The following is a 27691-nucleotide window of genomic DNA, read 5'->3' as shown; positions in this document are numbered from 1 at the left end:
CCCCGCCCGGCCCGCCCTGCCCACCCTCCCGGATTGGTCGGAGCCCCGCCCCTGCACCTGCTGATTGGTCAAGGCAGCCGCCGCTTGGCCGAGTAACTCACCGTAGCCAGGTGCAACCCCTCCCATTACTACTTCTGCTGCAGGCGCCTCTGATTGGCCCAGGACACTGTCCCGTAAGAAACGAATTCCTCACCTTCGGCAGGTAAGGGCCCCCTGATTGGTCGGTGGTCCTGAAGTAGGGACTTTCCGACTGGCTGAGTTCTAAATTGAAGCTAGAGAACCTGCCAGGAAGTAGTAAAAGGTAGACGCTCTCTGGGACTCAGAATGATCTTGCTTTGGGTAGTTTGTTTTGAGGTACTGGGAGTTGAACCCAAGATTCTTTGCACTGAGCTAGCTCTCCAGCCTTTTTTTTTTTTTTTTTTTTTTTTTGAGACAAAATTTCACTAAATCGCTAAATTGCCCTGGCTGGGCTCGAATTTCCGATCATCCTGCTTCAGCCACCCAAAATGCTGGAATTACAGGCTTGTGCCACCACGTCCGGCGGTTGGTTGGTTTCATAGCAGGTTTGAATGTAAATTGCTTGGTGCTATAGAAACCTTAGATCCCTCGGCAAGTGAAAAGCTGGGAGCCCTTCGCCAGCCATGGGCAGGTGGTGGAGGCATTGGATAGGCTAAGCAGGCAGAACTGGAGGGGGACTAGAGAGGGCCACGGAGTGGAAAGCACTCCTGTCTTCCTTGGCGATCGCCGAGCCAGCTTGGTGACGCCACTGAACAGGCAGCCAAGGGAGGCCCTTGGGACACAGCCCCACCTGTTCTTGGGCCCCGGGCGCCTTCCTCTTGCTCCCGCATTTTGTATCTGTTCTGCTTCAACCTCCAGAAGGAGGCTGCCAGCCTTAGCTCCTCCCTGCCTGGTGTTGCCCTGGCTTTTCACGGGAAGGCCAGACATGCCAGGACTTGGTTCAGGTTCTGCTGGGAGGAAAGGGCAAGCTGGGCTGAGGTGGAAGCTAGAGGTCCAGATTCTAGTGGTGCTGCAGTGTCAAGTTCACTGGTTAATCCGACACATTTTGTTGTCCACTGTGCTGTGGGCACTGCACTGAGTTGGGGGTGGGTGGTGGGTAACGCTGCTTTGTGGGAACAGCTTTCATTAGGCAGAAACGGTGGGCATTTGGAGTCCTGGGCCTTAGGAGGCTCCCGCTCTTAACAGCTGGAGGGTCCGAAGGGGCCAGAGGGGAGTCTGGATGCATTGAGCCCCTCTCCAAGCCCTTGTCTCCCACTCTGTAGTCCTAAACTTAACTCTGCATATAAATTTCCCCAAGACTTTAAGCTCCTTGGTGGAGGGCAGGAGGGGAAAGGGATTTAAAAAGAATTATGATGTGTTACACATATGTGCCAACTCCCCACAACGAATGTAATCATGTACTGCAAAGATGTACTAATAAAAATTAAATTTTTTTTTAGAAGTTCCTTTGGCGGTAAAAAACAGAACTTTGCACTTGGCAGTCACCCAAATACTTGTTAGAATTTAGCAATATGAAGTTTCTCTTTGGGGTACACATTGCCTCCTTTCCTGTATTAGTCTTAGAAGTAGCTTGTAAACCATTAAGTCAAGGTTTGTGTTTTATATTTATTTGTTATTTCCCAGCAGCACCCAGTATGTGCTTGATAAACATTGCTTTAAATAATAGAACCGGAAGCCAAAACTTTGGCTAGTGAGATGTGGAGAAAGGAATGAAACTTGCAATGTGGCAGAGAGGAAAGAGGCAAAAGGTTAAAAAAAATGTTTCGATAAGTGTGGACTTTTTTTTTCTTTCTTGGTACCAGGGATTGAACTGGGGTCCTTGAGCTTGCGCAGCAGGTGGCAAAACCACTGAGCTAAATCCCCTGCTCAAGTATGGACTTTTAACTTGAATTGAGAACTCTTTTCAAATAGTTCTTTTCCACAGGCAACTTGGATATACTTAGCAGAGCTGAAGTTAAATAACTGTAAAATAGAAACAACAAATAGCGAAGGAGCTGAGAATGAATTTCAATTAAACGTTATGTGGAACGAGCTGAGGATGAATTTCAATTAAATGTTATGTGGCGGAGTGTGGTGCCTCGCCTCTAACTCCAGTCTGGGCAAGATCACAAGTTCGGGCCCAGCCTGGCCAATTAAGTGAGACCCTGTCTAAAAATGCAAAAAGGACCAGGGATGTAGCTCTGGGCGAAGGACTTGGATTCAATTCCCAGAACTGGAATCAAACAAACAAAACATCAATTAAGTATTATATAACAGACAGGGCAGTCTATACAAGGAAGGAGGCTTAGCCCCTAACATTAGTCCCAGAAGGTGAGTAATTCTCAAGGATAAGGTCCTGCTGTTAGCTCAAATGGAAGTAAAGGACACATCCACAGTCACCAGAGAAGTTTGCGGGGCATGTGTGAATCGGTTTCTACTATTGAGGTATTTCGTGTACGCCTGTTTAAAGTTCTTTTTAGATACTGTAATCCTGCTCCCTCAGGCGTTATTTTCCCTTTCCTCCTTGTTGGGGATTTAGCTCAGCGGCACCGCGCTTGCCTTGCAAGCGCAAGGTCCTAAGTTTGATCCCCGATACAAAAACAAAAAACAAAAAAACCCCTTTCCTCCTCTACCTCAGTTCATACCTATCAAAGCCAGTGAAGGCTGCTAGCGAGGCGAACAGTAGAACACAGTTTGGAGGTGGTGCCCAGGTATCTTTCCACTTCTCTCCCAGTCCTATGCCATTCCCATATTAATATGAGTTTTTGGTTGGTTCCTTTTCTGGTTTTAGAATCAGAGTAATGCTTGATTCCAGGAATGACTTTGGGATTACTGCTTTCCTTTTGATTTCATTAAAGAGTTGGAAGAGTATTGGCATTAGATCTTCTCTAAAGTTCTTGTCGAATTTAGCAGTGAATTTGTCAGGACCTGGACTTGTCTTTGTTGGCAGTTTATTATTTACTTCTTCAGCCAGGTGTAACTCCACCAGTCCAGAGGCTGAGACAGAAAGATCACCATGATGAGTTTGAGGCCACCCTAGGCTATGTGATATGTTCAAAAGGCCAGCCTGAACTGCATAGCCAGACCTTGTCTCAAAAAAAAAAAAAAAAAAGCTATTTAATTACTTCTTCAATTTCATTGCCTGATATTAGATTATCCAAGATTTCTGTATCTTCTTGGTTCATCTTTGGTAGTTCATTTGTATCTAGGAATCTATTGATTTCTTCTGAACTTTCCATTTTACTAGAGTACAGATTCTCAAAGTAGTTACCAATGATCTTGTGGATTTTAGCAGAATCCGTTATGATTTCATTTCCCCCTTTTCATTTCTATTATATAAATTTGGGTCTTTTTTTCTTTTTTTTTTTTTTTTTTTTGAGACAAGGTTGTTTCTGGGTAGTTTCTTCTAAAAGTGGCTCACCAGAGACCCCAGAGTGCATCCCATGGGTCACAGCACCGTACAATTAATGTTTAAAGATTCAGTGTTACATAAGGAAGAAACCTTAAACAGGAAGAGTAAAGAAAAGGAGTTAAAAATGGCTGTTATTCAGGGTCTGTTGACATTCAGGGATGTGGCCATAGAATTCTCCCAGAAGTGGAAAGGCCTAGACCCTGCTCAGGAGACGTTATACAGGGACATGATGTTGGCGAACTACAGGAACCTGGTCTCCCTGGGAATCTCTCCTTTTCACCTGAGTGTTGTCTTCATGTTGGAGCAAGGAGGAAAGCCCTGGAGTGTGGATGGCCAAGTGAAATTAGCTAGAAATGTGTCAAAGGTGTGAACACAGGAATTTCCACCAAAATGGAAAAATGATACAAGAGAAATGTCCCAAACAGTAATGTTGGAAAGACATAAAAACCATGGCAATGAAGAACTGTGAAGAAATCCAAATATACATGACTTTGAGTGTCATTGCAGCAAAGATGAGAGACTAGACACAGGATTCTGTGTGACTCATAAGAAAAATCTCACTGGTAGAAGAGATGAACATGGTAGAAGAGATATAGGAATGAAACATATTAAGATTTGGCTTGGAGTAAACTTTCAATCAAGTCCGAATGAACAGCAAATATTTGAAAGAGAAAGGAACACTTATGAGTGGAATTACAGTGAGCAATCTCAACAATGATTCCTCAGTTTTATTCCACCAACGAACTCCTTCTAGTGTCAAAACAAACATTTCTCATGAATATGAAAAAGATTTTATTGCTTCTTTATTTTTCATACAAGAACCAGTGGCACACATTAGTGCAAAACCTTACAAATAGAATGAGTGTGGAAAATCTTTTAACCAAAGCCCACACTTCACGGCTCATCAGACAGTCCAGGCTGGAGAGAAACAATTTCTATGTGATACATGTGGCAAAGATTTCAGTCAGAAATAAAATCTTAGTGGGCTGGGGATTTAGCTCAAAAAAAAAAAAGAAAATCTTAGCATCACTGGAGAGAAACTTTACTAATGTAATGAACGTGGGAAAGTCTTTAATCATATCTCTCAAATTGCATAACATCGGCGAATTCGTGCTGGGCAGAAACCTTTCAAATGTTATGAATGTGGCAAAGTCTTTAATCAGAAATCACACTTTATACGCCATCAGACAATTCATACTGGTGAGAAACCTTACAAATGTAATGAATGTGGCAAGGTCTTCAGTCTCAAGTCATACCTAGCAAATCATCAGCAAATGCATTCTGGAGAGAAATTTTTTTTTTAGCAAAACTTTTATTGGTACGTTTTAGATATACATAATGATAACACTCATCATAGGGAATTTGCACCTGTATATCATATATCCTGCCTCTTCTTTTTCCCATTCCCCCCTCCTCAGCCCTCCCTCTCCTCCCTATATGCAAAAGCTTTCTTTCCATTTTTTCCTTCTATTTTTACTTTTTTCCTTATCCCTTCCTTCCTTTCTCCTTCTCCCCTCCCTTGCTCCCTTTCTCATTTGAACATTTTCTTCCCATTTCCCAGTGTCTGGAGAGAAATCTTAGAAATGTAATGAATGTGGCAAGGTGTTCAGTCGCAGTTCCCACCTTACACATCATTGTAGCATTCATTCTAAAGAAAACCCTTACAAATGTAACAAATATGGCAGTGTTCAGTCTAAACTCATTCCTACCACATCATCTGAGATTTCATACTTAAGAAAAGCCTTGGTAATGTAATGAATGTGCCAAGATCTTGAGTCAGATTTGACACTTTTTACACCAGAGCCCTCATAGAAGTGAGAAATCTCACAAATTCAATGAGTGTAGCAAAGCTGTTAGCATGTAAGTCTAACTAAGCACGTAATACATACTAGAAAAAAATATTCCAAGGGCTCTCATAACAATTCCTAACTTAGAATCCCTTGGAGATTTCATCCTGGAGAGAAAGCTGATGAATGAGGCAGAAGTCTTTATCCAGTGTTCAAGCCTTACGAAACATTGGACAGTTCCTGCTGGAAAGATAATTTTCATGTAGAATAAATGAGGCAAGCTTTGAGTTATCACCTAACACAAAACTAACCATAAGCTAATACATAGCAGAGAGAAAACTTACCTACGTAACTATGCTTGATGGTGAATATCTGACATTAGTATTCACCAAAAAATTTCAGACTGGAAAGAATCCTTACAAATGGAATGGGAGTGCAAGTCTGTGAGTATCCACTCAAGCCTCAGTACACATCAAGAAAAACCATAGAAAAATGTAATACGTTTGGCAAATCCTATCTTCAATGCTCACACTTCAGCACACATTAGATAACCTATAGTAGAAAGAAACTATAGAAATGTGATGAATGTGCAAATTTGTACATGAGTGATATCTTACAGATGCAAGGGAGGTGGCAAAACCTTCATGAAGTCAAGCAATAATCAATGTCCCAATCCACATCAATAGCAACAGTTACAAAAAACATAATGCATGTACAACATGCATTATGCGTTACCACCCTCCAAATTCACTAGGCATCAAATTTTATATCTTTGAGGAACCCATACAAAGGTAATGGGCATGCTAAGGCTTTTATCCAAGCATCAAAACTATGAAATAGACAGTGGTTCCACTGCCTGTCTCACAAGCACAAGGTCCCAAGTTTGATCCCCGGTACCAAAAAAACCCACTATGAAATAGAATAGTTGAACTGGAGAGCAACCAAACACATGTAATGAATATACTGAGTCTTTCATCAAGTGTTAATTTTGTTGTCATAAAGGGATTTGTTCTGGAGTGAAACCAGACAAATACAGTGACCTTAGAAAGGTCATTTTTGCCAGGCATAGTGGTAATTCCTGTAACCCCAGAACTTGGGAGACTAAGGCAGAAGGATAGCCACAAGTTCGAGGCTGGCCTGGGCTACATAGTTAAAGGCCAGCCTGCACTGACCCTATCTCAAAATGAAAACAAAAATTTCATTCTTAAAGGACGTGGCCTCAGGATTCACCAAAGAATTCCTACTGCAAAGAACACTGACAAATGTAATGCTGAGGTAAATTACTTAACCAAATCTCACAGTGTACTCCATTTCATAAAGTTTATATAAAGAATAAGTCAGTCTCTATCCAAGGTGAAACTTGTGTCTTGCATACTGCAGAATACTGTAATTACAAGTTAAACTGTTCTGCCTGCAGCGCAAGCACAAGGACCAGAGTTCGATCCCCGGTACCAAAAAAAAAAACAAGTTAAACTGTTAACCTTCGCAATATATGTCAAAGATGCAAAGACACTTGTAAATGGCCAAATACTTTCAGGTTATAAAACACTTCTTGGAGATTTCTTTGGAAAGGAAATATAATTTGAATTTTAATCTGAACTTTGGAACATGTTTTGGTTTTTTTGGGTTGTTTTTTTTTTTTTTTGGTACTGGGGATCAATCTCAGGTCCTTGAGCTTGCACAGCAGGCAGCGAAACCACTGAACTAAATCCCTGGCCCTGGAACATGTTGATATGCTTTTCCTATGGGCTTTTTATGGTGGTGTCTAAAAAGTATCAGTAAAATGAAAGGCCTTGCCACATGAAGTGAGAACACACCTGTTCATGTTTCTTTGGAACAAGGACACTCCTTTCAAAATTAAATATTGTTAAAAAAATTAAATATTGTTGCATTATTCCTCCTGATATCATAGTGCATGCCTATAATCTCAGCCATTTGGTAGAATGAATGAGGAGGAGCACAGTTAGGCAACTAGTGAGACACTGTGAAACTGAAGTAAAAAGAACGAGGGGTATAAAAAAGTAAAAAATAAATAAAAGTGGCTCACCAAATAAAAGTTACTGAGCTTTGGATTGCTTGCCTCTCTTTCAGGAGTTGGATTCCAAGTTCTTCTCTTCTTGAACAAAGAATTGAATGAAATGAGCAAACTGCAATGGCAAAGTTTATTTGAAAAAAGTAAAAGTGGAGAGGGAGGGAGAAACTGGCTCTGCAGAGTGAGCTTGGGTTGAATAAAACAAGAAAAAGCAAGATAAAAGAACACCCTGGAGAAAGCAGGGCAGGCTATTGTGAGGAAAGCCATAATAGAAAGCTCTTCTTGGCATCTATGTCCTTTATACTGTCCAAATCTCAAGGAAACCCGTGAGAACTTCTGCATCCAGGTCCTGAGAGGCAGTGCTGGGATCCCACTCCTCAGGCTGATGTCAGGTCTAGCCCATCCTATTGAAAATGTGCTCAAGGGCCAGGGATTTAGCTCAGTGGTTCCGCTGCCCGCCCTGCAAGTGAAGGATCCGAGTTCGATCCCCTGTACCAAAAAAAAAGAACATGTGCTCAAGTTCTATTGAGAAGCCCACAAACAGGGCTTTGGGAACTCTTCTGTGCATGTGACCCTGGATCTTGTAATTAACAGGTCACTTCTACTTCCCCAGCCAGCTTTGCCACGCCCTAATCTCCTATGTCAGGGTCTCACTTATGTAGCCGAGGCTGGTCTCAAACTCACAGTGATCCTCCTGCCTCAGCCTCAGAGTGCTGGGATTACAGGTGTGAACCAGCCACTATTTCTACCTTGGATTTGAGTCCTTTCTTTCCTTATTTTGATAAGATTGGTTACGGGTTTGTCTATTTTGTTTATTCTTTCAATGAGCAAACTCATCTATTCATTGATTCTTTGTATTGTTTTTTTAGTCTCAATTTCATTAATTTCTGCTATGCTATTTATAATTTCCTTCCTCTTATTAGCTTTGTATTTGGATTGTTCTTGTTTTACTAGGATCTTGACGTGCATCATTAGGTTATTTATTTGAGCTCACTCTGTTTTTCTGATGTGGGAATTCACCACAATAAACTTCCCTCTTAGGACTGCTTTCATTGTGTCCCATAAGTTCCAGTATATCATACTAGCATTATTGTTTGATTGGTAGAAACTATCTAATTCCTTAATTCCATCTGTGACCCACTGGTTACTCAAGAACATATTGTTAGTGAAATGTAGTGGCTGTGACCCCAGTACTTGGGAGGCTGAGGCAGAAGGATAGCTGTGAGTTTGAGGCCAGCCCTGGCTACATAGTGAGTTCAAGGTCAGTGTATACCAAGATCCTATACCCCCCCCCAAAAAGAGAGAGAGCGTATTATTTAATTTCTATGTGTTGCATAGACTCTGTGGTATCTTTTGCCATTGATTTCTAGTTTCGTTGCACTATAATCTGATAATATGCATGGGACAATTTCACTTCTTTTGCATTTAAGCATGCTGTATGGACTAGCATGTGATCTATTTTGGAGAAACTTCAATGTGCTGCTATAAAGTATGTGAATTCTGTTGTTGGATGGAACACACTATAAATATCTAGTAAGTCCATTTGTGTGAAGGTTTGGTTAAATTCTAATATTTCTTTGTTGATTTTTTTTTTTGTCTATTTGTAACAGTGGGATATTGAGGTCACCCATTATAATTATATAATTATGATTTTTCATGCCATATGTTTTTGTTTTATGAAGTTGAGTGTACTGGTATTTGGTGCATATATGTTTATAATTATTACCTATTCCTTTTGATTTAACCAATATGTAGTTTTATGTAATCTTTAACCAATTAGTGACCTTCTTTGTCTCTTTTGATCAGTTTTGGTTTAAAATCCCCTTTGTCTGAAATTAGGACAGCTGCTCCTCCTTTTTTTCTGGGTTCTTATTGCATGGGTTCTTGTTTTCTATGCTTTGATTCTTAATCTGTGGGGTTTATTTCTTTTTTTTCTTTTTTTTTTTTTGCAGTACCAGGGATCAAACTCAGGACCTTGCACTTGCCAGGTAGGCATGGTGCCACTGATCTACATCCCCAGCCTTGGCTTTCTTTTTTAATTAAATGTATTTCTTCTATATTCTTCCATTCTGCCAATCAGTGTCATTTGCTTGGGGAATTTAGACCATTCACATTGAGAGTTATTATTGAAAGGTACTGACTTATTCCTGTCATTGCTTTATTTTCCTGTTGCTGAGTTCCTTCTTCTCCCCCCACCCATTCGCTTAGCTGCTCATCCCACCAAATGTATTCATTCTTTTTGTCTTATTGGCATTATTGGCTTCATTATCTCTTTCTAGGATATCCTTGAGAATTTTTCATAACACTGGTTTGGTGGTCATGAATTTCTTGAGGTGCTCCTTGTCATGGAAATACCCTAGTTCTCCATAAATTTTAAAGGAAAGTTTTCAGGATATATAACTCAGAGTTGGAAGTTGTTATCTTTCCGGGCTTGAAAGACTTCTCTCCAAGCCCTCTTGGCCTTTACAGTTTGTGTTAAGAAGTCTGCTGTAATTCTAATGGGTTTACCTTTATATGTAATTTGTTGCCTTTCTCTAACAGCTTTTAAGATTTTGTCCCTGTGTTGAACTTCTTGTACTCTGAGTATAATGTGGATCAAAGAAGTTCTCTTTTGGTCATGACTAATTTGTGCTGAAGTTTGTGGATGCTTATGGTGTAAAGACTTTGTTGCTAGTATAGAGATCTCTTTATTTAGTTGCTTTCCAGTGATATACTTTGGGAGTAGCTAACTTTAATCCTTTGTTCACCCCTAAAATCTGACTACCTCAGTTAATTTGGAAGGAGAGGATGCGGTGTAATTGACTCAATACCAAGTTCTCTGGGAATGTACTCTAGTATTGTTAATGTCACAAAGGTAATCTAGTTGTTGGCTTACAGAGAAAACCCCATTAATAGCAATAATTATGTGACCCTGGTAATATCAAACAAATCAGCTACAGTATTATCACCCAAGACAAATTGGATATTAACATAAGACAACCCACCCTAGGCATGGTGTCCCACACCTATGGACCCAGCACTTGGGAGGCTGAGGCAGGAGGACTGCCACACATTTGAGGCCAGCCTGAACTACACAGTGAGACTCCATCTCAAAAAGCAAACAAACAAAAAAATCAACCCAGGTATTGACTGACAGCTAATCTATACTAAACATAACAGCGATATTTCCGATAGTGTTAGAAAAAAAATCAACAATCATTTTGTAGTTAACTATCTAAAGATTAATAAAGCTTTATGATTTATTGAAGATTAGTATTGAAAATACTATTAAAGCTTATGGTTATCCTATTGAAGGAATCCAAGAACACAGCTTTGAAACTTTCTATGATATAAGAAGGAGAAAGAAGGGGGACAATGGATCCTATTAGGGAGTAGAAGAATGTTTACAGAATGAGGACCCAAGAGAGACTACGTAAAGGTGCAAATCTCCAATGATGAATGTCATTATATTGTATACCTAAAATGTACCAATAAAATTAATTTTTAAAAAAAGAATTAGGTAAGGGTAATGGAGAAAACTGATGAGAAATAGAAGGTAAAAGAGAGGGAGAAAAAAGATATTATATAGGAAGTAAAAAGGGAAAAAAAGTAAAAGAAGAAGAGGAAGAGAAGAAAAAGAGATTAAAAGCAAGGGAAATTCACCAAAACCCAATAAACTGGTAAAGAAAAAAGAAACAAGAGAAAAAAGAAAACTATCAGAAAAAACACATACACTTACTTACAAAAAGAAAAGAAAGAAATTTCTCTGATTTTGAATGTGTGGTTTTTTTCTTAGGTCTCCAGTTTCGGGGCAGCATCTGAGTGGAGATGCGTCCCTGCTCATGCTGACAGATGAAGAAGGCGGTCGGGCCGAGGACCGTGCTGGATGCAGGCACCAGCAGGCAGTAGGAGCAGGGTGAGGACACCAATCTCAGAACCTTCAAATCCGGAGTAAGGCAGGCTGAGCTTTGCCTCTGGCCGAGGGGTCAGGGCCTGTGTCCTTCCCCCCAAACTCCTCAGGGAGACTCTTTCCAGACCTTTCCCTCACTAAGTACTTCAGGCCCACCGTGAACTCACTATGTAGCCCAGGCTGGCCTTATACCCTGGGCGATTCTCCTGCCTCAGCCTTCCAGAGTGCTGGGATTACAGGCATGTGGCACTACACTTGGCTAGATGGAAATGTTTATATGTTGATAGCAACAATCTAATAAAGAGGAAGATATTAATGATGTATGAAAAAGTGGGAAGTAGCAGTACCTAGTGGAAGAAGAGATGGGATCTTGCAATCTACCTGGCATTGAAAGAGCAGAGACTCAGCTGCCATAACAAACAGGAAGAATGTGGTATGGTTGGTATATCTGTTGGTGGAAAGACAATGGAAATTTGGTCTGATTCTTTTATTCTGTGTAGAATTGGGTGAAGCAATCAGGAGAGAAGACAGAGAATAGAAGGCATAAGAGATCTGAACAGCAGGGAGAAGTGGAGACAGGAAGGCACACACTAAGGCAGTGCACTGGGATTGTGAGCAGTGTTAGGAGCCTGCTACACAGTTTGGACATAAATTTAAAGAGATACCAGTCGCACTGGTGGGGATTTTATACCAACTGTTTGACCTCAGAGGTAGAATAAATGTTGAATTGGGTGCAACCACAGTGGAGGTTGCCTAAGCAAATGTTGGAGAGAGCAGAAGGAAGCTAAAAAGATGGGTAAGGGAATGACTTTTCATTCTTCTGTGTCCTTCCAGAGCTGCTTTTTTATCCCCGGTATAAACATTAATATGTGTATATCCATGTTACTTACTCTTTTTTTTTTTTTTTTAATGTAAGATCGTACTGAGACAAGCGTGGTGGTTCACACAGTAACTCCAGCATTCTGGAAGACGGAAACGGGAGGATCACAAGTTTGAGCCCAGCCTGGACACCATAGTGTGAAGAAGGCTTCAGTTTATTTGTTTCGTACTTAAGCAGTCTTTTCTTTCATGACGTCTACATTTTGAGTCATAGTTAGAATGTCTTAACCACTTTAAGGTAATGAATTAAGTGGATTGATGAGTTTGTGTTTCTATTCTTACTTTCAATCTTTGATCCATTTAAAATTATCTTGTATATCATATGGGGTTTGGAACCCATCTATCTACTCACATCGCTTAATTTTTTGTGTGTATGGTTCAGAAAAAGCAATTCATTATATATTAAATGACTCAAATTTTCCCCCACTTCCTCATTTTCTTTTGTAGGCATGAGGCTAGACACAGGAATCCTTGATATTTTCTTCTAATATTACAAGTGGTTTTATGAAAGCTATTTCAACATGATTGTACTCTTTTTTTTTTTTTTGTACCTGGGATTGAATTTGGGAACTTGCGCTTACAAGGCAGGCAGCACAACCACTGAGCTAAATCCCCAGCCCTGAACTCATTTATCTACAAATTCAATAAATATATACTGAATACATAGGTGCCAGGGATAAATCTGTAAACAGAATCAATAAAATTTTGATTTTTTTGGAGTTTAAATTCTGGTAGGAAAGAGACATAAATATATAGCAGGAATTAAATAAGTAAAAATAAGATGATTATTTGGCTTTCTTTTCCTCCTCGATATTTTATTTTTTATTTTTATTTATTTTATCCCATTTCCCCCCTCAAGCCCCTTCCCCTCTCTATGTACAAGTTTTGTTTCCATTTTTTCCTTCTATTTTCTTTTTTTCTTGTCCCTTCCTTGCTTTCTCCCTCCCTCCTCCCTTCTTCCCCTTCCTGTTTGAACACTTTCTTCCCATTTCTCAACATCCATTATACATCTCAGTCCTTATTTCCACAACACATTACTTAATTTATAACCATTTGTGTATATATAGGGTTTTGTTTTGTTTTCTTTGGGGAGGAGTGTTTTTGTTTTTGTTTTTTCAGACAGGTTCTCACTATATACTTCAGGCTGGCCTTGATCTAATTATGTAGCCCAGGCTGGCCTCAAATTCATAACAATCCTCCTGCCTCAGCCTCCTGAGTGCTAGGATTACAGGTGTGCACCACCATGCCCAGTCTATAGTTTTCTTTTTTGAGACAGGGTCTCACTATGTGGCCTAGGCTGGCCTTGAACTCATGATCCTTCTGCCTCAGCCTCCAAAGTGCTGGGATTACAAGTGTGGGCCACCACGCAGCATTTATATTTTTTAATAACTGGTAGGACCTGCTCTCCCTCATTGACTCCCTTTTTCAAGACTTTTTGGCAATTCTTTTTTTTGTTTTGTTTTTTGGTTTTTGGGTTTTTTGGCAATTCTTCTTTTCAACTAAACTGATATATTTATGATGTTGGGTTTTAGGTTTGGTTTTGAGTACCGGGGATGGAATTGGGATGTCAGACATGCTACGCACTGTTCTAGCATTGAGCTATACCCCAGCCATGTTGCATCTTTCTAACCCAGAACCTTTAAAGTCTTTTCATTTGTATCATTTGTTCTTTTAAGGCCTTTTCATTGTATTTTAACATTTTATTAACATAGGTCTTGAACTTTCTTGACAAGTGTACTCCAAATTATGCAAAGAAATGATAACAATGAATCTTGGGTAAAATCTAAACTGCATAGGAGAAAAATAAGGGCACAAGGAGAGTAATATATCATGATAATTTGAAAAGGTCAATTAATGGGAGGACTTCATAGGCGAGGAGTATGATAGGAGCTGGAAAGTTTTCTCAGTGGGAAATACCATCAGGTCTTATTTCTAAGGACTTTCCATTTTCTTTTTCTGTGTGTGTGTGCGTGTGCGTGTGTGTGCATGTGTGTGCGTTTGTGTGTGTGTGTGTGTGTTACTACAGATTAAACCCATGGCCTTTGCTTTGAGCTATATCCTGGCCCTTTTTTAATTTTTTACTTTAAGACAAAGTCTTACTAAATTGCACAGGCAGAAATTGAATTTGTAATCCTCCTGCCTCAGCCTCCCAGAGCACTGGGATTACAGGCATGCAATACTACATATGACTTTGAATTTTAAAATCTACTTTCCTATCAGGCATGGTGGAGCATACCTGTAATCCCAATGCTCAGGAAGCTGAGGCAGAAGGATCACAAGTTAAAGGCCACCCTGGACTATACAGTGAGACCCCAACTCAGGAAAAAAAAAAATCCCGCTTCTTTATAGTTCATTTCTTATGTCTATGCTTCACATATCCCTCCCCTCTTTTGATATGAATTCCAAGAGGCATGGTCTATTATTCTGTATATAAACACTAACAAAATCAAGAAAACAAGAATTGAAATAGTTAAAGCACCTTCCAGCAACCACTCAATGGACTGAGTCAGAATTTTGATTCATGACTGTTTTGTTGTTTCGTTCTTTGTTTGTGTGGTACTGGGGACTGAACTCAGGGCCTTGGTACTGAGCTATATCCCTGCCCCTTACTAAGTTGCCCAGGCTGGGTTGGAACTTGCCATCCTCCTGCCTCAGCCTCCCAAGTGCTGGGATTACAGGTGTGCACCACCATACCTGGCTTAGTGACTATTACTCTGTCCACAATAACATGCTACCACTCACATGATTTCCTTCTCCCTTGCATTTTTCCATGGGAATTACTAAATGGCTCAATAAAAAGTCATCTACTGAGTATTTCCTATGTGTTGGGTTCTGGTTTCCTTACTGGCCGTGCACCAATAAATAAATAGCCCATCTCTCTGCATCTTGTGTCCTTCACGGAATCCAGTTATATAATTTTATCTGCTATTTTTCTCTCTTATCCTTGAGTTGAAAAGCCTTCTGGATGACAACAGTAAATCTCTTGCCAAATACATTCTTCTAATTCTTGTGAAATTCGAAGGGTACAAATGATTTCCCAACCAGAGGAGACAGGTGAAGGCCAGTGTCAGAAATGAGTTGGGTCTGCTTAGGACGCTACAGGACCAAGCTGATGGAGCAGGCAGGGGAAGAGAACTGTGGAAAGGCAGAGTGACACCAGATCGAGACCACAGACTGCTCAAAGGCTGGGCCAAGACATGTGCTCTGGTCACAAGGCAGTAAGGACCTATTGTAAATTTTCTTTTGAAGCAAAACATTTATTGGTACATTTTAGATATATATAACCGTAACACTCATCATAGGGAATTTGCACCAATACATGATATATCCTGCCTCTTCTTTTTTTCCCATCCCCCCACCCCCCACCACCCCGCATCAAACTCCCTCCCCTCCCTACATACAAAAGTTTTGTTTCCATTTTTTCCTTCTACTTTCACTTTTTTTCTTGTCCCTTCCTTCCCTTCCCCCTCCTCCCTCCCTTGTTCCCTTTCCCCTGTGAACATTTTATTGTAAATTATTGACTCTGATTTATAAGATAAAAAAGTTATTTCAAGATTGGGCAGGCAAGCCAGCCATGGTGGTGCACACCTGTAGTCCCAGCACTTGGGAGGCTGAGGCAGGAGGATTACCATAAGTCTGAGGCCAACCTGGGCTGTATAGTGAGTTCAAGGTCACCCTGAACTACATAGTGAGACCCTGTCTCAAAAAAAACAAAAATCAAACAAAACAAAACAAAAATATACTGGGCAGGCAGTGATGCTTCAAAAGGGCTGAAATTAAAAGATTTAAAGGTCAGAATACTAGAGAAGTTCAACAAAAACTCACTGAGACTTTGTGCTCAAGGCACTGGAAACAAAGGCCGGTTCTGGCCTTTGAGGAGCTCGCAGTTAGCAATTCTAATGAACAACAGAAATGTGGTATAATGGATATGGTGATATGGGCATCCCGCAAGCACAAACCTGGGAGAGAGAGAGCAGGGAGAAAGGAGGGTCCAATTCAGTATGAAGAATAAGACAGAAGGTAAGGGAAAGCCAGGAGGGGTGCCACAGGCCTCCAATCCCAGAACACTGGAAGGCTGAAGCAAGAGGATTGTAAATTTCAGCCCGGCCTGGGCAGTTTAGCAACTGAGTGAGACCCTGTGTCGAAATAAAAAATAAGAAGGGTTGGGAATGCAGCTCAGTGCAAAGGCCCTAGGTTCAATCCTCTGTACCCAAAATAAATAAAGGCAAGAAGAGTGCCACTAGTGACTCTGTTAAACCCTGGCTAGAGCCCCACTCACTGAGTCAGCTATAAGGAAAGAGAATTCTCAAGGGCAAGGCAATGGGTTGGAACAGCATATCAAGTTCCTAACAAAATGGTTAATGAGGGAGAGAAAGGAATGTTGTCTTAATAATGATCACACCAAAGGGCATAGTTATGAGGTAGGCCAGGTCAGTGAGCTTCTAGTATTCTAACATCCAGCTGTGGGGCAAAAGTACATGTCAGTGCATAGACAACTAATCTGGTGACAGAAGACAGGAAAATCCTGGGTGTTTCAGTGTTCCAGCTCTTGTTTAGGTAAGTGGTTACGAGTGAGCATGCTCAAACCTCAGTGGCCTCAACACTTACGGTGTATTTTAAGCCAGGCATAGTGGCACACACCTGTGATCCTAGCACTCAAGAGGCTGAGGCATGAGGATCACTATGAATTATGGCCAGCCTGGGCTACATAGTGAGACCCTGTCTCAAAAAAAAAAAAGAATGGTGTATTTTATCAAAGGTAAATTATGCCTCTGTCATAATATAGAAATTCTATAATCTGCGGGCCATATCCCAGTCTTCCCAGCACTCTGGAGGCTGAGACAGGAGGATTGTGAGTTTGAAGCCAACCTGGGCCACATAGCTAGTTCAAGAGCAGCCTGAACAACGTAGTAAGACCCTGTCTAAAAAATAAATAAAAATAAACTTCATAAACTATACTAAAGACTGAAGAAGGAGTGAAAAAGAAGACCAGATATGGTGGCACACACTTGTAATCCCAGCATTTAGGAGGTTGAAACAGGAGGATTACTAGGAGTTCCAGGCCAGCCTGAACTAACTACCTAGAGAGATCCTGTCCCAAAGAAAAGAAAAAAGGAAGACTCAAAACAAAAAAGGGAATTAGACCCTAGGAAAAATTCCCCAAACTGTCTGAGAACCAGGGATCTGGTTATTTGGGAAAAGAGTAACTGATAACTACTAGACTCTGGGCTAGACTTTCACATACACTATTTCCACTTGATCTCCGGGCCCCACAATGTCCACCTAAACTCAGATTAGCCCAGGGAGAAAGTGGGGTAGTTCTGTGATGCTCAAGCGAAAGAGCCTGGATGAATGAGAGATTTGAGTGTGGACTCTGAGATAAAAGAGGGAGGAGAGCTGGCTACAGTCCAGAAGGCAGCCAAGGAGAGAAGAGGGAGGTGAGGAAAGGGCAAGGAATGCAAGAATGCCTGAAAGAATTTCTTCAGCTCCTTGAAAAGTCAGAAAGTGGGTTCCATGTCTAATCCAACCTTCTCTTCCAGAGATAAAGGAATTAAATTGCTAAATATCAAACTTGAGAAGTGAAAACTGCCATTAAAAAATTAAAAGGTCTCAACTGGGCACAGTGGTAAATGTCTGTAATCTGGCACTTGAAACTTCCCAAATTCAAGGCCAACCTGGGCTAAATAGTGAGCTCAAGACCAGCCTGAACTACATAGTGGGACCTTGTCTCAAAAAAAAAAAAAAATTGGCCAGGTGTGAAGTGCACACCTATAATCCCAGCACCCTGGAGGCTGAGGTAGGAGGAGCACTGTGAGTTCAAGGCCAGTATAAACTATATAGACTGTCTCAAAAAATAAAGCAAAAGAAGTAAAAGGCTTCAAAAGACATGCATCACACTACACACCATGCTTAAAGGAAGATGTATATTATTACATAGTATAAAATTTAGTTTTAGTAAGCATTTGCTATTTGGTCTTTTCCTTCTTTTTCAGGGCTGAGGACTGAACCTAGGGCTTTGTATATGCTAGTCAAGTGCTCCTCCGCTGAGCTACATCCCCAGGCGATATTTTTTTAACCAACTAAATTTTGTTAAATCCAGTGTGGAGTTAGAGAACAGTGGTGATGAAAACAAGAACCTGTTTGGGGTGGTATAGAAGGGGCTCCTCAGACCTGTAATCCATAGGAATGGGGGGTGATCATCGGTTCCATCACCCAAAGCCTGGGGATTTGCCTTTTCCTTTCCTCAACCCAGTGACAGTCTGAGGAATGCTAGGTTGGGGCTATGGGTCTAGACCAGTGGTGGCGGACCTATGGCGCACATGCCACAGCAGATATGTAGGGCCCTCTATTGGCACATGAGCCAAGGGCAACTGTTTTCTAAACTAAAACCTCAGGATTCAGGTTTAACTGTAGTGTTGGCATTTGGCAATAAATAAGTGGGTTTTGGGTTACAGTATAGGCACTTGATCTCTAAAAGGTTTGCCATCGCTGGTCTATAGCTTTTTTTTGTTTTTTCTTTTTTTTTGGTACCAGGAATTGAACTCGGGATCTTGCGCTTTCGAGGCAGGCGCCAGAACCACTGAGCTAAATCCCCGGCAGCCATCACTGGTCTAAAGGAATGGTTGGCAAACATTTTCTCTAAAGTTTCAGATAGTAACCTTTTTTTTTTGGTACTGGGGATCGAACTCAAGAACTTGCGCTTGTGGGGCAGGAGGTGGAACCACTGAGATAAATCCCTGCCCCTCATTTTTTACTTTTGAAGACATATAGTCTGTGGCTCAGCTATTCTCCCATTTTGCCCCAAAACAGTTTTAGACAGTATATAAATGGAGCAGCCAGGCATGGTGATGCACTCATGTAATCCCAGTGCTCAGGAGACTGGGGCAGGAGGATTACCATGAGTTCAAGGCCAGCCTGGATTACATGGAAAAACCCTGTCTTGAAAATAAGTAAAGTAAAGCAATGATCACAGCAGTACAGACATTTGGGGTCAGTTTGTTGACCTCTAATCCAGAGCAGTGTTATTTGCTTCTGGCTGCACAATTAGAATCACCAGAGGGGCCTGTAAAGCCACAAGTGCCCAAGGGCCAGGGATGTAGTTCAGTGTTACTGTGCCTTCCTGGCAAGCCAAAAGTCCTGAGTTCAATCCCCGTTACTGCAAAAAACAACAAAAACGACAAGTGCCCAGGACCCCCCACCAGATTCTGGGATGGGGCCAAAAAACTTTTTTTTCCTGAGATGGGTTCTTGATGTATTGCAGGCCTCAAACTCCTGGACTCAAGCAATCCTCCTGCCTCAACCTCCCAAGTGGCTGGGACTAAAGTGCTCACCACTACCCCTAGTCCAAGGTTGTTTTGAAGCTGCTGCATAAATCAGTACGTGCACCTGGGCTGAAAACAACTCTTCTAGAATTGCAGTATCTCAGGAAACTGCTAAATCTGGGGGTTGAGAGTGGAATAGATGAATGCTGGAAAGATAAATGATCTAGAGCTGGAATGAAGTCTAGATTAACAGGAGTGTAACCATTTTCAGCCCACCTGAAATTAAGTACTTCCAGTACTTTGACTAAGTGTCCTTTATTTGACATTCATGTGCAAAGCACTACAAGGAGTTTCCCGCTGGGCAAGCCAGCAATCAGCCATTTCATTGTCCTCTGTGAAGGTGGCCCTGGGAGGGAGGGGCCATCAGTGAGCCACCTGCTGCCTACCCCACCTTCTCCGACCATTCCTGATAGGCCCCAGCATAGTTTTGAGCCCTGTGAAGGAAAAGAGGGGTGAGGGAAGCCGGGCTTGGTGCAGGCCCCAGTCGTCCCAGCCAGCACTGCCTGTACCCTGTGTAGCCAAGGCTCTGGGCCAGCTGTGTGGCCTGTAAGCCCCGCTTGCCCATCTGACAGAAGAAGACAAGATTCTCATCCTCCAGCTTTGGCTTCTTGGCGGAGTACAAAGCCTGGAACGCAGCCGGCTCCATCTGCAGGGCACTTTCCAACTCGGACACTGGGAGAGGGGCCAAAAGGTGAAAGGTGAAGAAAGCCAGCAGTGGCAGCGACGGCACTCCTAGGTTCAGTTGCTGGGCCTGCCAGAGCCGGGTCCTAGCAATGGAACAAATCTGCAGGGACCCCAAAACAACAGATAGTGGCCATCTCCTCCCCCATCCCAAACTCAAGGTCAAGAAACAGGGACCGTGCAGGAAGTCTGCCAAACAACCTTTGAATGCGAGCCGCAACCAGGCGCTTCAGAGGTCTCCAGGAGGCTGAGGGGACTCGGTCGTCGCCTCAGGGAGGTCAAGCGGAGGGGCTACTGGTCCCCGCAAACCGGACAGGCCGGTTCTGCTGCAGGACCCGCCTCCAACCACCCCTTCAGCGGGTGCCAGCCAAGGGAACTGAAGGCAACGTATACCTCGTGGTCCCAGCGCCATCCTAAATTGGGGCCCCATTAGCTCTTCCGGCGCCTCCTCCTGATCCCATACCCGGAATGTTGAGAGCCCCGGGGATGGTCCCCGCCGCCGCCTCCTCTCGAGATCGCACATCGAAGAGCCGGGCCCGGCCCGAAGCTAGGAGCGCCCGGAGCTCAGGAAGCAAGACTGTGGGCCCTTTAGAAGAGGGGGCGCGAGCCTTTAGGAGGGGGCCACAGCGCCCCTCACCTGGCCCAGCCCGCGGACGGCAAGGAACACGGGGACCTCCCGGCCACGCCCCTCGCCCCTCCTCCACCCCGGCCTCAGCGCACTCACGCGGCCACAGGCGCGACAGACTCCAGCCCAGGTTCCCTAGGAGATACCTGCAGCCATGGCGCGCACTGCAGTCGCGAGCCGCAGGAACCCAGTCCGCCGCCCCGGTGCCTGCAGCATCTCCCCCTCCTCCCCAAGCCAAGACCGGAACCGGAAGCAAAGGCACGGGCTGCACCCAGCTCCCGCTGCACCTGTTCCGCAGCCTCTCAACAGCCTGAGAGATCCTTGCCGTGGGATGGGCCGGAAACGACGCCTGCTACAGGTACCGGGACTTAGGGTAATAAGTTCAGAAGCAGCACCCCACCCTAACGTTGTCCCAGCTCTTATTGGTCAAAGGGCAATGTAGCCCTCCCTTCTGCTCTGGGGCCCACAAAAGGAGGAAAAATAGACAAAACAGACAACTGTGGCTCTGAACACTTTTATCTTTGAAGGAAACAAAAGGAAGGAAGAGAGGGAGGGAAGAAGGGAAGGAAGGAAAGGAAAAACAAAAATCAAGAACCACTCCCACAAGGGGAAAGGCCCCATGTGGGCCCCTGCCTGTTGTTCTCCCTGGCTTCAGAGACTTCTGCATAGGCCTTAGCTGCTTGCTGGCCAACCTCCTCTTTGTGGGGCTGCAGACACTGCTAAGCATCCACCCCAACTTCTTCATTAAGCCTGTTCCCCAGTCGCCAGGTGCACCCCTGAACCTCAGCTGTAGGGAAAGGAAGAACCAGTGGAAGCGCCAGAGTCCTGGGGTGAGCCAGGGCATCCCCTGTCAGCAGACCCTCTGCTGGGCACTCTAAGCAAGCACAGGGCAAGCCCCTCAGTTGAGTGTGTCCCATATCCGGCATGGAGACAGCACATGCATTGTGCAAGAGGAGCTCAAGGGACCAGGGGCTGCATGGTGCACCCAGCAAGGCTGTCAGTGCACAGCCAGAGTTTCACACACTGCAGGCTGCCACACCGCAGAGCCTCCGGTCAAAGACACGCCTTCCGAACTTCCCCATCCCCTGCCAGAGGTGGGCGGTGAAGGAAAGGAGATGGGATCAGCCTGTTGCTCTCCTGGGCGATCTGCAGTCCTCAGGCCCAAAGCCCCTGAGTCCCCAGTTAGTTGCTGTCATTCTTGATGACAACCTCTAATCCGTGGTGCCGCAATTGAGCTCGTAGCAGCAGGTTCTTATTTTTAAGATCTTCCACCTGGCATGGGAAAGAGGCGTGGTGAATGGGTAGAAAAGTTGGCCTGCCAAGTCCCTGAACTCATTCAGACTTCTGCTAGTGAGGAGGAAAACGTAAGGTGCTCTCTGTGGAGAACAGAGGAGGGGGTCCCATGCTGGGCTGGTGGCTACAAGGGTCAAGGCACTGTCCCAGGGCCAGGGTCTGACCTGCTGTCGAAGCACATCGTTGTCCAGCTGCAGCTGATCTAGCCCCTGAAGTTCCTCAGACAGCCGGTGGTTACTCTGCCGCAGCTCCTGGATGTAATCACAGGCTTTGGACAGAATTCCACCTTTACTCTGCAAGACAAAGCCAACAAAATGAGACAAGGATTTAAGATATCTAGCTTGTTCTCCAAAAACATCACCACATTTTGGACCTCATTCCTCCTCCTCTCCCCTAAAAATAGTGATATAACATCTCCCAAGGATACAGGAGCCTCAGAAAGGATATGAAAAGACTACTGCCTTTTGTGGCCTGCTCTCTACCATGTTTGGAAACACCAGAGGACAGAATTCAGGCCTCCTGTCCCCTCCAGGGTCTTTCCATGACCTGGCCAGACTTGGTACTCTCCATTGAGCAGTCCGGGATGATCTTGGACAGCTGTACGATCCAGTTGTTGATCTTGTCTCGGCGGCGGCGCTCCACTGTGGGCCAAAGTGGAGGACAAGGTGACTCAGTGAAAACTCAGGGTCCTAATCAGGCCTCCTCCCCCTAGACATGCTGTCCGCCCTCTCACCAGACATCTCCTGGCTTCGCACCTGGATCAGACCTACCTTCATTATGCTGAGCCCTGCGTTTCTCATCCCGAGTGGTCCTTGGAGCTTCTGACTTCCTGACAACACAGCACAGGGTGGCCAGAGTGAGGAAAGGACAAAAACAAGATTAGAGTCTGGGGTAAGGAATTAGCCAAGATTTAGCAGGTATTACAACCACTCATGGAAACTGCGAAGACACAGGGTCACTCACGGGGAGTAAGGGTGGGTCCTGGGGGCAATCGAGCGCTGGCTCCCTCCCTGCAATACTTCTTGTGGTGACATCATCACAAAAAACTGACCTGTGAAGATGCGGGGTAGGTTCTGTCAGGACTTGGGACGAAGAACCTCACCAGCGCCTTGGGGCCCTTCTCAGACAAGACTGCGCTCCCTCCTGCTAGTAGGACAGCCTCAGGCTCACTGCCCAGGCCCTAGTGATCACCAAGGGTCACGAGTAAAGGCCCACGGGCCCCCGCCACATCCCAAGGCCTGTCCCAGCCCCTCCAGCTGGCACCCTGGTGCCATAGCTTACCAGTGCCGGGAGGGGTCGACTGTCCCAGCAGTGCCTCCGAGCCCTGGGTAGTAACGACAGCAGCTGTACTCCCCGAAGTGGTACCCCCAGCCCCATCTCCCACTGCAGTGCTGGGGAAGTAGGTATAATGTGTCTCAGCAGCTGTCCCCTCTGTGTCAACTGCATCCTCACTGGTGAAAGCACCCTGAATCACCGCCTGGGTAGAGGAGTAAGAGAACAGAGTCCAATGACAGTCAGATACGTCTTCCTGTTGTACCTCTGTACAGCTTCTATGCCTTGCGGGAGGGAAGGTGAAAGAGCTAGAAAGGGAGAGCCTAGTGCCTTGGGTCAAGGCAGCCAAAGACGCCTCACTGGATGTAGTTTCACCCCCATCCCGTTGGGTCCCTTCTTCCTCTTATTGCTCAGCTCTGGCCCCTCCATAGCCCATACCACTGTACCTGGGTCATGGACTGAGTGGCAGGGTAACCACTGATGGCTCCAGTGCCCTCAGTCTGGCCATCCAGCTGCCCCTCAGACACCTGGATCACCCTGTACATCACCTAGAGCAGAGAAGGGAGAAGAACAGGAAAGGAAGAGAGAAGAAAAGAGTATGCATTGGGAATCACAGGGCCCATAATAAAGCTTCCCCTGGACAGGGAAACACAAGACTTCTGCAGAGACAGAGTCAGCCATTCTCCCTTCTTTCCCCATATGATGGTTTCACCCCACCTTTACCCCACATCAATCCAGACTCCAAGCCTCTTATAGCTTCCACCCGCAAGAGTCCACACTGTCACCTCATCCTCCAAGCCAGGTCTCCCAAGACACATTCAATTACCTCCCTCAACCCAGCCCCAAGTAACACCTGCAGCCACCTGGCTCCCTCCCTTACCTGGCCCCCATTCTCAGTTCGGAAGACGTACTTGACGTTGGGGTCAGGGAAGGTGGCAGCTGACTGGATGCTGGCAATAGCCACACTGGTTGGGTCCTCCCCAGTAGCCACTGCACCTGGAAAGGTCTGTGAGTTAAAGGCCCCTCTTCCTCACTCTGTGCCACTTGCATGTTATTTTGAAGAAGGAAGGTGCACAGGAAGCGGGCCAGTCAGGGAGGGAAGGAAGCCATGATGGGTTCTTGATCTTGGTCCTGTTGTGTTTTGTTTTTAAATATTTTTCCTTGTCTTTTGTGTTGTTTGGTTCTGGGGATTGAACCCAGGGCCTTCACGTGAGCTAGATACCCAGTAGTTTTTTTATGTTGAAACAGGTCTCATTAAGACTTTAACTTCCCAGGCTGAGCTGGAACTTGTCCTCCTGCCTCAGCCTCCCAGAGTGCTGGAATTACAGGCCTGTGATACCACATCTGACTTTGGTCCTAGTCTCAACACTCACCTTCCTGAATCTGCACTGTTCCCTCTTCTGTTTCAGCTGTTTTCTGCTGCCTGTTTGTAGTGAAAGGAAAAAGGAAGAATAAGAATAAACAAGAAACTCACTGGCCAGTAACATATGGCTCCCAAACTCATTGCCATGGGATGTTGGGTTAGGTTAGAATAACAACTAGGGTTCACTCAGTGTCTACCAAGTACTCAGGCAATAAACTAAGCACTTAAACATACACTATCTTAAGTGATGGAGCTGAGACCTGAACTGAGCGCTCTGGAGCTATCACTTTTAGCTACTTAGCATTCTCCCAGGCCACCCATCTGTCATCCTAGGCCGTCTCTTCTTTACTCACCCCTTCATCTCTCTGTGAGGGGGCACATCCGAGGAAATGGTCCTTTTCTGGAGGTCTTTGTATCTCCTAACTCACAGGCTTCAGTGCAGTCCTGATAGAAATCACAGAGTTTGCTGTGAGTCCAAGAAACTAGCTTCCCTAGTTTTAGAACAGTGATGACGAACCTTTAGAGCTTTCAATGACAACAAACACCCAGCTGTGGGATGCATGCCATAGGTTCATAGGTTCGCCATCACTGTTCTAGAACCTAGGCTCTAGAGAAGACACAGCCAGTAAAATAATCTAATCATCTGCAGGGAACAATCAGCTTCACCCATTCTGATGTTTTTTGTTTTTTTGTTTTCTTGGAACAGCATCATTATGTAGTTCAGGCTGACCTTGAACTGAAGATTTTCCTGCCTCACCCGTACTGGGATCACAGGCATGTGCCACCACGCCCAGCCCCACCCATTCTGATGTTGCTCTGCCCTGCAGTGATTGATACAGCAGCTTTACAAATAGCGTTCTTCACCCCCTCCATTACCACTTAAACTTCTGGTGGAGAGGGGATAACTACACCAGAAGACTGAGAAACAACATCCTTTTGAAAGGATTGTTACTGTAGCTATCATGGGCTATTATTAAAGCTATTATGATCTGCCATGACAGCAGCTACATGGGGGGGGGGGGGGGGTTTTAGGACCATCACTGTCAAAAAACACAGGGTCCCAGCCTGGGCTACCTAGTGAGTTCAAGGCCAGCCTGAACTACATGGTGAGATCCTGTCCAAAACAAAACAAAACACTAGGGTCATGGACACTAATACTTCTTACAGCTTTTTTCAGACACAAAATATACAACAAGAAATTTCTGTTCTGCTCTTGGGCCCCATCTTACTGACACAGGGCTCTTGTTTTGGAGTTCCAGATTTATAGCATCTGTTAGAAACCTAATGCCCAAGTGCATGGCATTCAGGCCTCCTCTATTTTATTCATCAGGCCTTCCAGTAGAAGTGTTGAGCGACACAGTTGCTAAAATATACAGTGTACAGCAACATGGTTGCTAAAATGTTGCCATGACAACTCCAAGTCAACCGAACCTCAGCAAGAAGGGAAAAAAAAAACTCCAGGGTCAGGATTCTGCCGAAGAAAAGACAATAGGGAAGGAATCCATCTACAAGGTGCCTGCCTTAGGACCCTGACACCCAGCCAGAGGACAGGAAAAACAAAGGGCTGAGCAGACAGATGCCTCCAGAGTGCTGCACAGTGTAAAACAGATACTGTACACAGTATAAAAGATACAGTTGCTATACAGCATAAAACAATAAAATCCCGACATGAAAAGGTCACACTTTTGTAAATTCTCTACCCACGAGGTTCCCCAAACCTTTTTATCCAAGAAAAATTTTACCGGTTAAGACTTGGAAAGCCCGAGTTTCGAAAAGAAAAGAAAAAAAAAGGTAACAACAATTACAACAAAAAGGAACTGAAAGTGAAACTATCTATGGGAAGTAACGCTGCAAGGAGACTCCCGTCCCTGAGGGGAAGTACTGTAGCGCTAGTGTTTTGGGACCACCTCCATCTCCATCCCCAAACCCAGAGAAGGAAGTGCTCTCCGAGGCTGACTGCGCCGACTGCAGGAGAAGGTAATGAAAGAGAGCATAGGAGGCATCTCTATCGCCCACAGCTGTCAGCCAGAGAGCCTCCGAGAACACCCTGCAACCGGGTCAGGCTACTTATTCAAATCTTAGTTGGACATCCGGAAGCATTTCCTGAGCATTAAGAATATGTGGCGCGGAAATTAGGATAGCATGTTGTGGTTTGCACGCTCGAGCAAGGAGGGCCCAGCACAAGCCCTTGCTAAGTCTGGACACAAAGGCGGAAATCAAGTTTTGAAAGAATTCAGGCGCCCAGACCTTGCCTGGGAGTGCGGCGCCTCCCTGTAGGCCCGGCACACAGACGGCGCCCGGGGAGCCGAGCCCGCGACGAGACCGGGCCCGGCTCGTGGCACTCGCCGTGTATCCCAGCTGCTCCCCGGAGGTGGCAGCAAAGGGTGCCGGGGACTGGGGGGTCCCCCGGCCGGGCAGCGCAGGAGGGCGGGGATGTACGCGCCCGGCCCACAAAGCGGGTAGGAGAGAAAGGGGCAACGGCCCCCTCCAAAACAAAGGCTTCCTCCCCGTTTCCGAACCCCCAAAACTGAAACAAAATCAAACCCACCCCGCCCGCCCAGTCCACCCCGCCTCCAGACTCCTGCGGGGTCCTCACTCACAGGCCACAGCCGCTCTGGCCGCCGATTTCCCCAGACAGTGTTCTCCCTCTCCCGACCCTGCTATCTCCATAGACAACTGATCATGCGCACTCCCAGCTCGCGGCCATGTCGGTGAGGGGCGGAAGTGTCTCCGCCACCCGCCCAGCCCACTCATCGCCTCCGAGCAGCCCCACTTCCGTTCATTCAGTCACGTTGAGGGCCGGCGGATGCGTAGGTGTGTGGTGTGTGTGTTGTGGGAGTGTCTGTGGTGCCGAAAAGAAGCAGTATTCTGGAGGATGTTGGACTTTTCGGCCAGAACGGGAAGAAAAACGACTAGCTTGGGCTTCCACCTTTGTGCTAGGCAGGGCCTTGATAATTACAAGAAAAGGGAGTGAGGGAACCAGCTGAGAGCAAAGAAGACCGTCGGGCGGAGGCGCCATCTTTAACAAGGGCTGCAGTGTTTGAGAGACCATCTTGGGTCAGGGCATCATTTTGAAGGGTTTCCAACTAGCCCCAACTAGAGATGGGGACGTATCAGGGCATACTTAGATGTGAGCATA

At 44.9% G+C, this 27691-nt stretch overlaps 2 protein-coding genes, 1 long non-coding RNA gene and 1 pseudogene across 5 annotated transcripts; 2 read left to right on the top strand and 2 right to left on the bottom strand.

Annotated features, from left to right (window-relative positions):
- On the top strand, window positions 1-14810 carry LOC101713281 (uncharacterized). The gene is made up of 3 exons (XR_205813.4): window positions 1-202; window positions 11004-11123; window positions 12034-14810. It is a non-coding gene; the product is annotated as an uncharacterized LOC101713281 (long non-coding RNA).
- On the top strand, window positions 308-7736 carry LOC147823966 (zinc finger protein 347-like; annotated as a pseudogene).
- Window positions 14811-19557: 4747 nt separating the features above from the next.
- Window positions 19558-21028, bottom strand: Tstd1 (thiosulfate sulfurtransferase like domain containing 1). Of its 2 annotated transcripts, XM_004858700.4 has the most exons (4): window positions 20771-21028; window positions 20463-20585; window positions 19828-19990; window positions 19558-19752 (listed from the first exon to the last, which is right to left on the bottom strand). In XM_004858700.4, the coding sequence occupies exons 1-4, from the start codon at window positions 20838-20840 to the stop codon at window positions 19701-19703; spliced, it is 408 nt and encodes a 135-aa protein (XP_004858757.3). In that variant the 5' UTR covers window positions 20841-21028; the 3' UTR covers window positions 19558-19700. The 2 variants fall into 2 exon arrangements, with proteins under 2 accessions (XP_004858757.3, XP_004858755.3); XM_004858698.4 differs by having other exon boundaries at window positions 19558-19990.
- A 94-nt stretch (window positions 21029-21122) lies between these two features.
- On the bottom strand, window positions 21123-27297 carry Usf1 (upstream transcription factor 1). Of its 2 annotated transcripts, none has more exons than XM_004858701.4 (11): window positions 27153-27297; window positions 24906-24996; window positions 24563-24612; window positions 24070-24185; window positions 23636-23737; window positions 23199-23394; window positions 22881-22968; window positions 22688-22746; window positions 22464-22558; window positions 22082-22210; window positions 21123-21896 (listed from the first exon to the last, which is right to left on the bottom strand). In XM_004858701.4, exons 2-11 carry the CDS (start codon window positions 24911-24913, stop codon window positions 21807-21809), a joined length of 933 nt encoding a protein of 310 aa, XP_004858758.1. In that variant the 5' UTR covers window positions 24914-24996; window positions 27153-27297; the 3' UTR covers window positions 21123-21806. The 2 variants fall into 2 exon arrangements, with proteins under 2 accessions (XP_004858758.1, XP_012932991.1); XM_013077537.3 differs by having other exon boundaries at window positions 24101-24185.
- Between the last annotated feature and the right edge of the window lie 394 nt (window positions 27298-27691).

The sequence above is a fragment of the Heterocephalus glaber genome, unplaced genomic scaffold (genome assembly GCF_053883595.1).
Source record: "Heterocephalus glaber isolate CG9 unplaced genomic scaffold, H.glaber_assembly_v1.0 deba00001561, whole genome shotgun sequence".
NCBI classification, from domain to species: Eukaryota; Metazoa; Chordata; class Mammalia; order Rodentia; family Bathyergidae; genus Heterocephalus; species Heterocephalus glaber.
The sequence above is the reverse complement of the archived record's forward strand: the minus strand, read 5'-3'. Positions and strand labels throughout refer to the sequence as shown.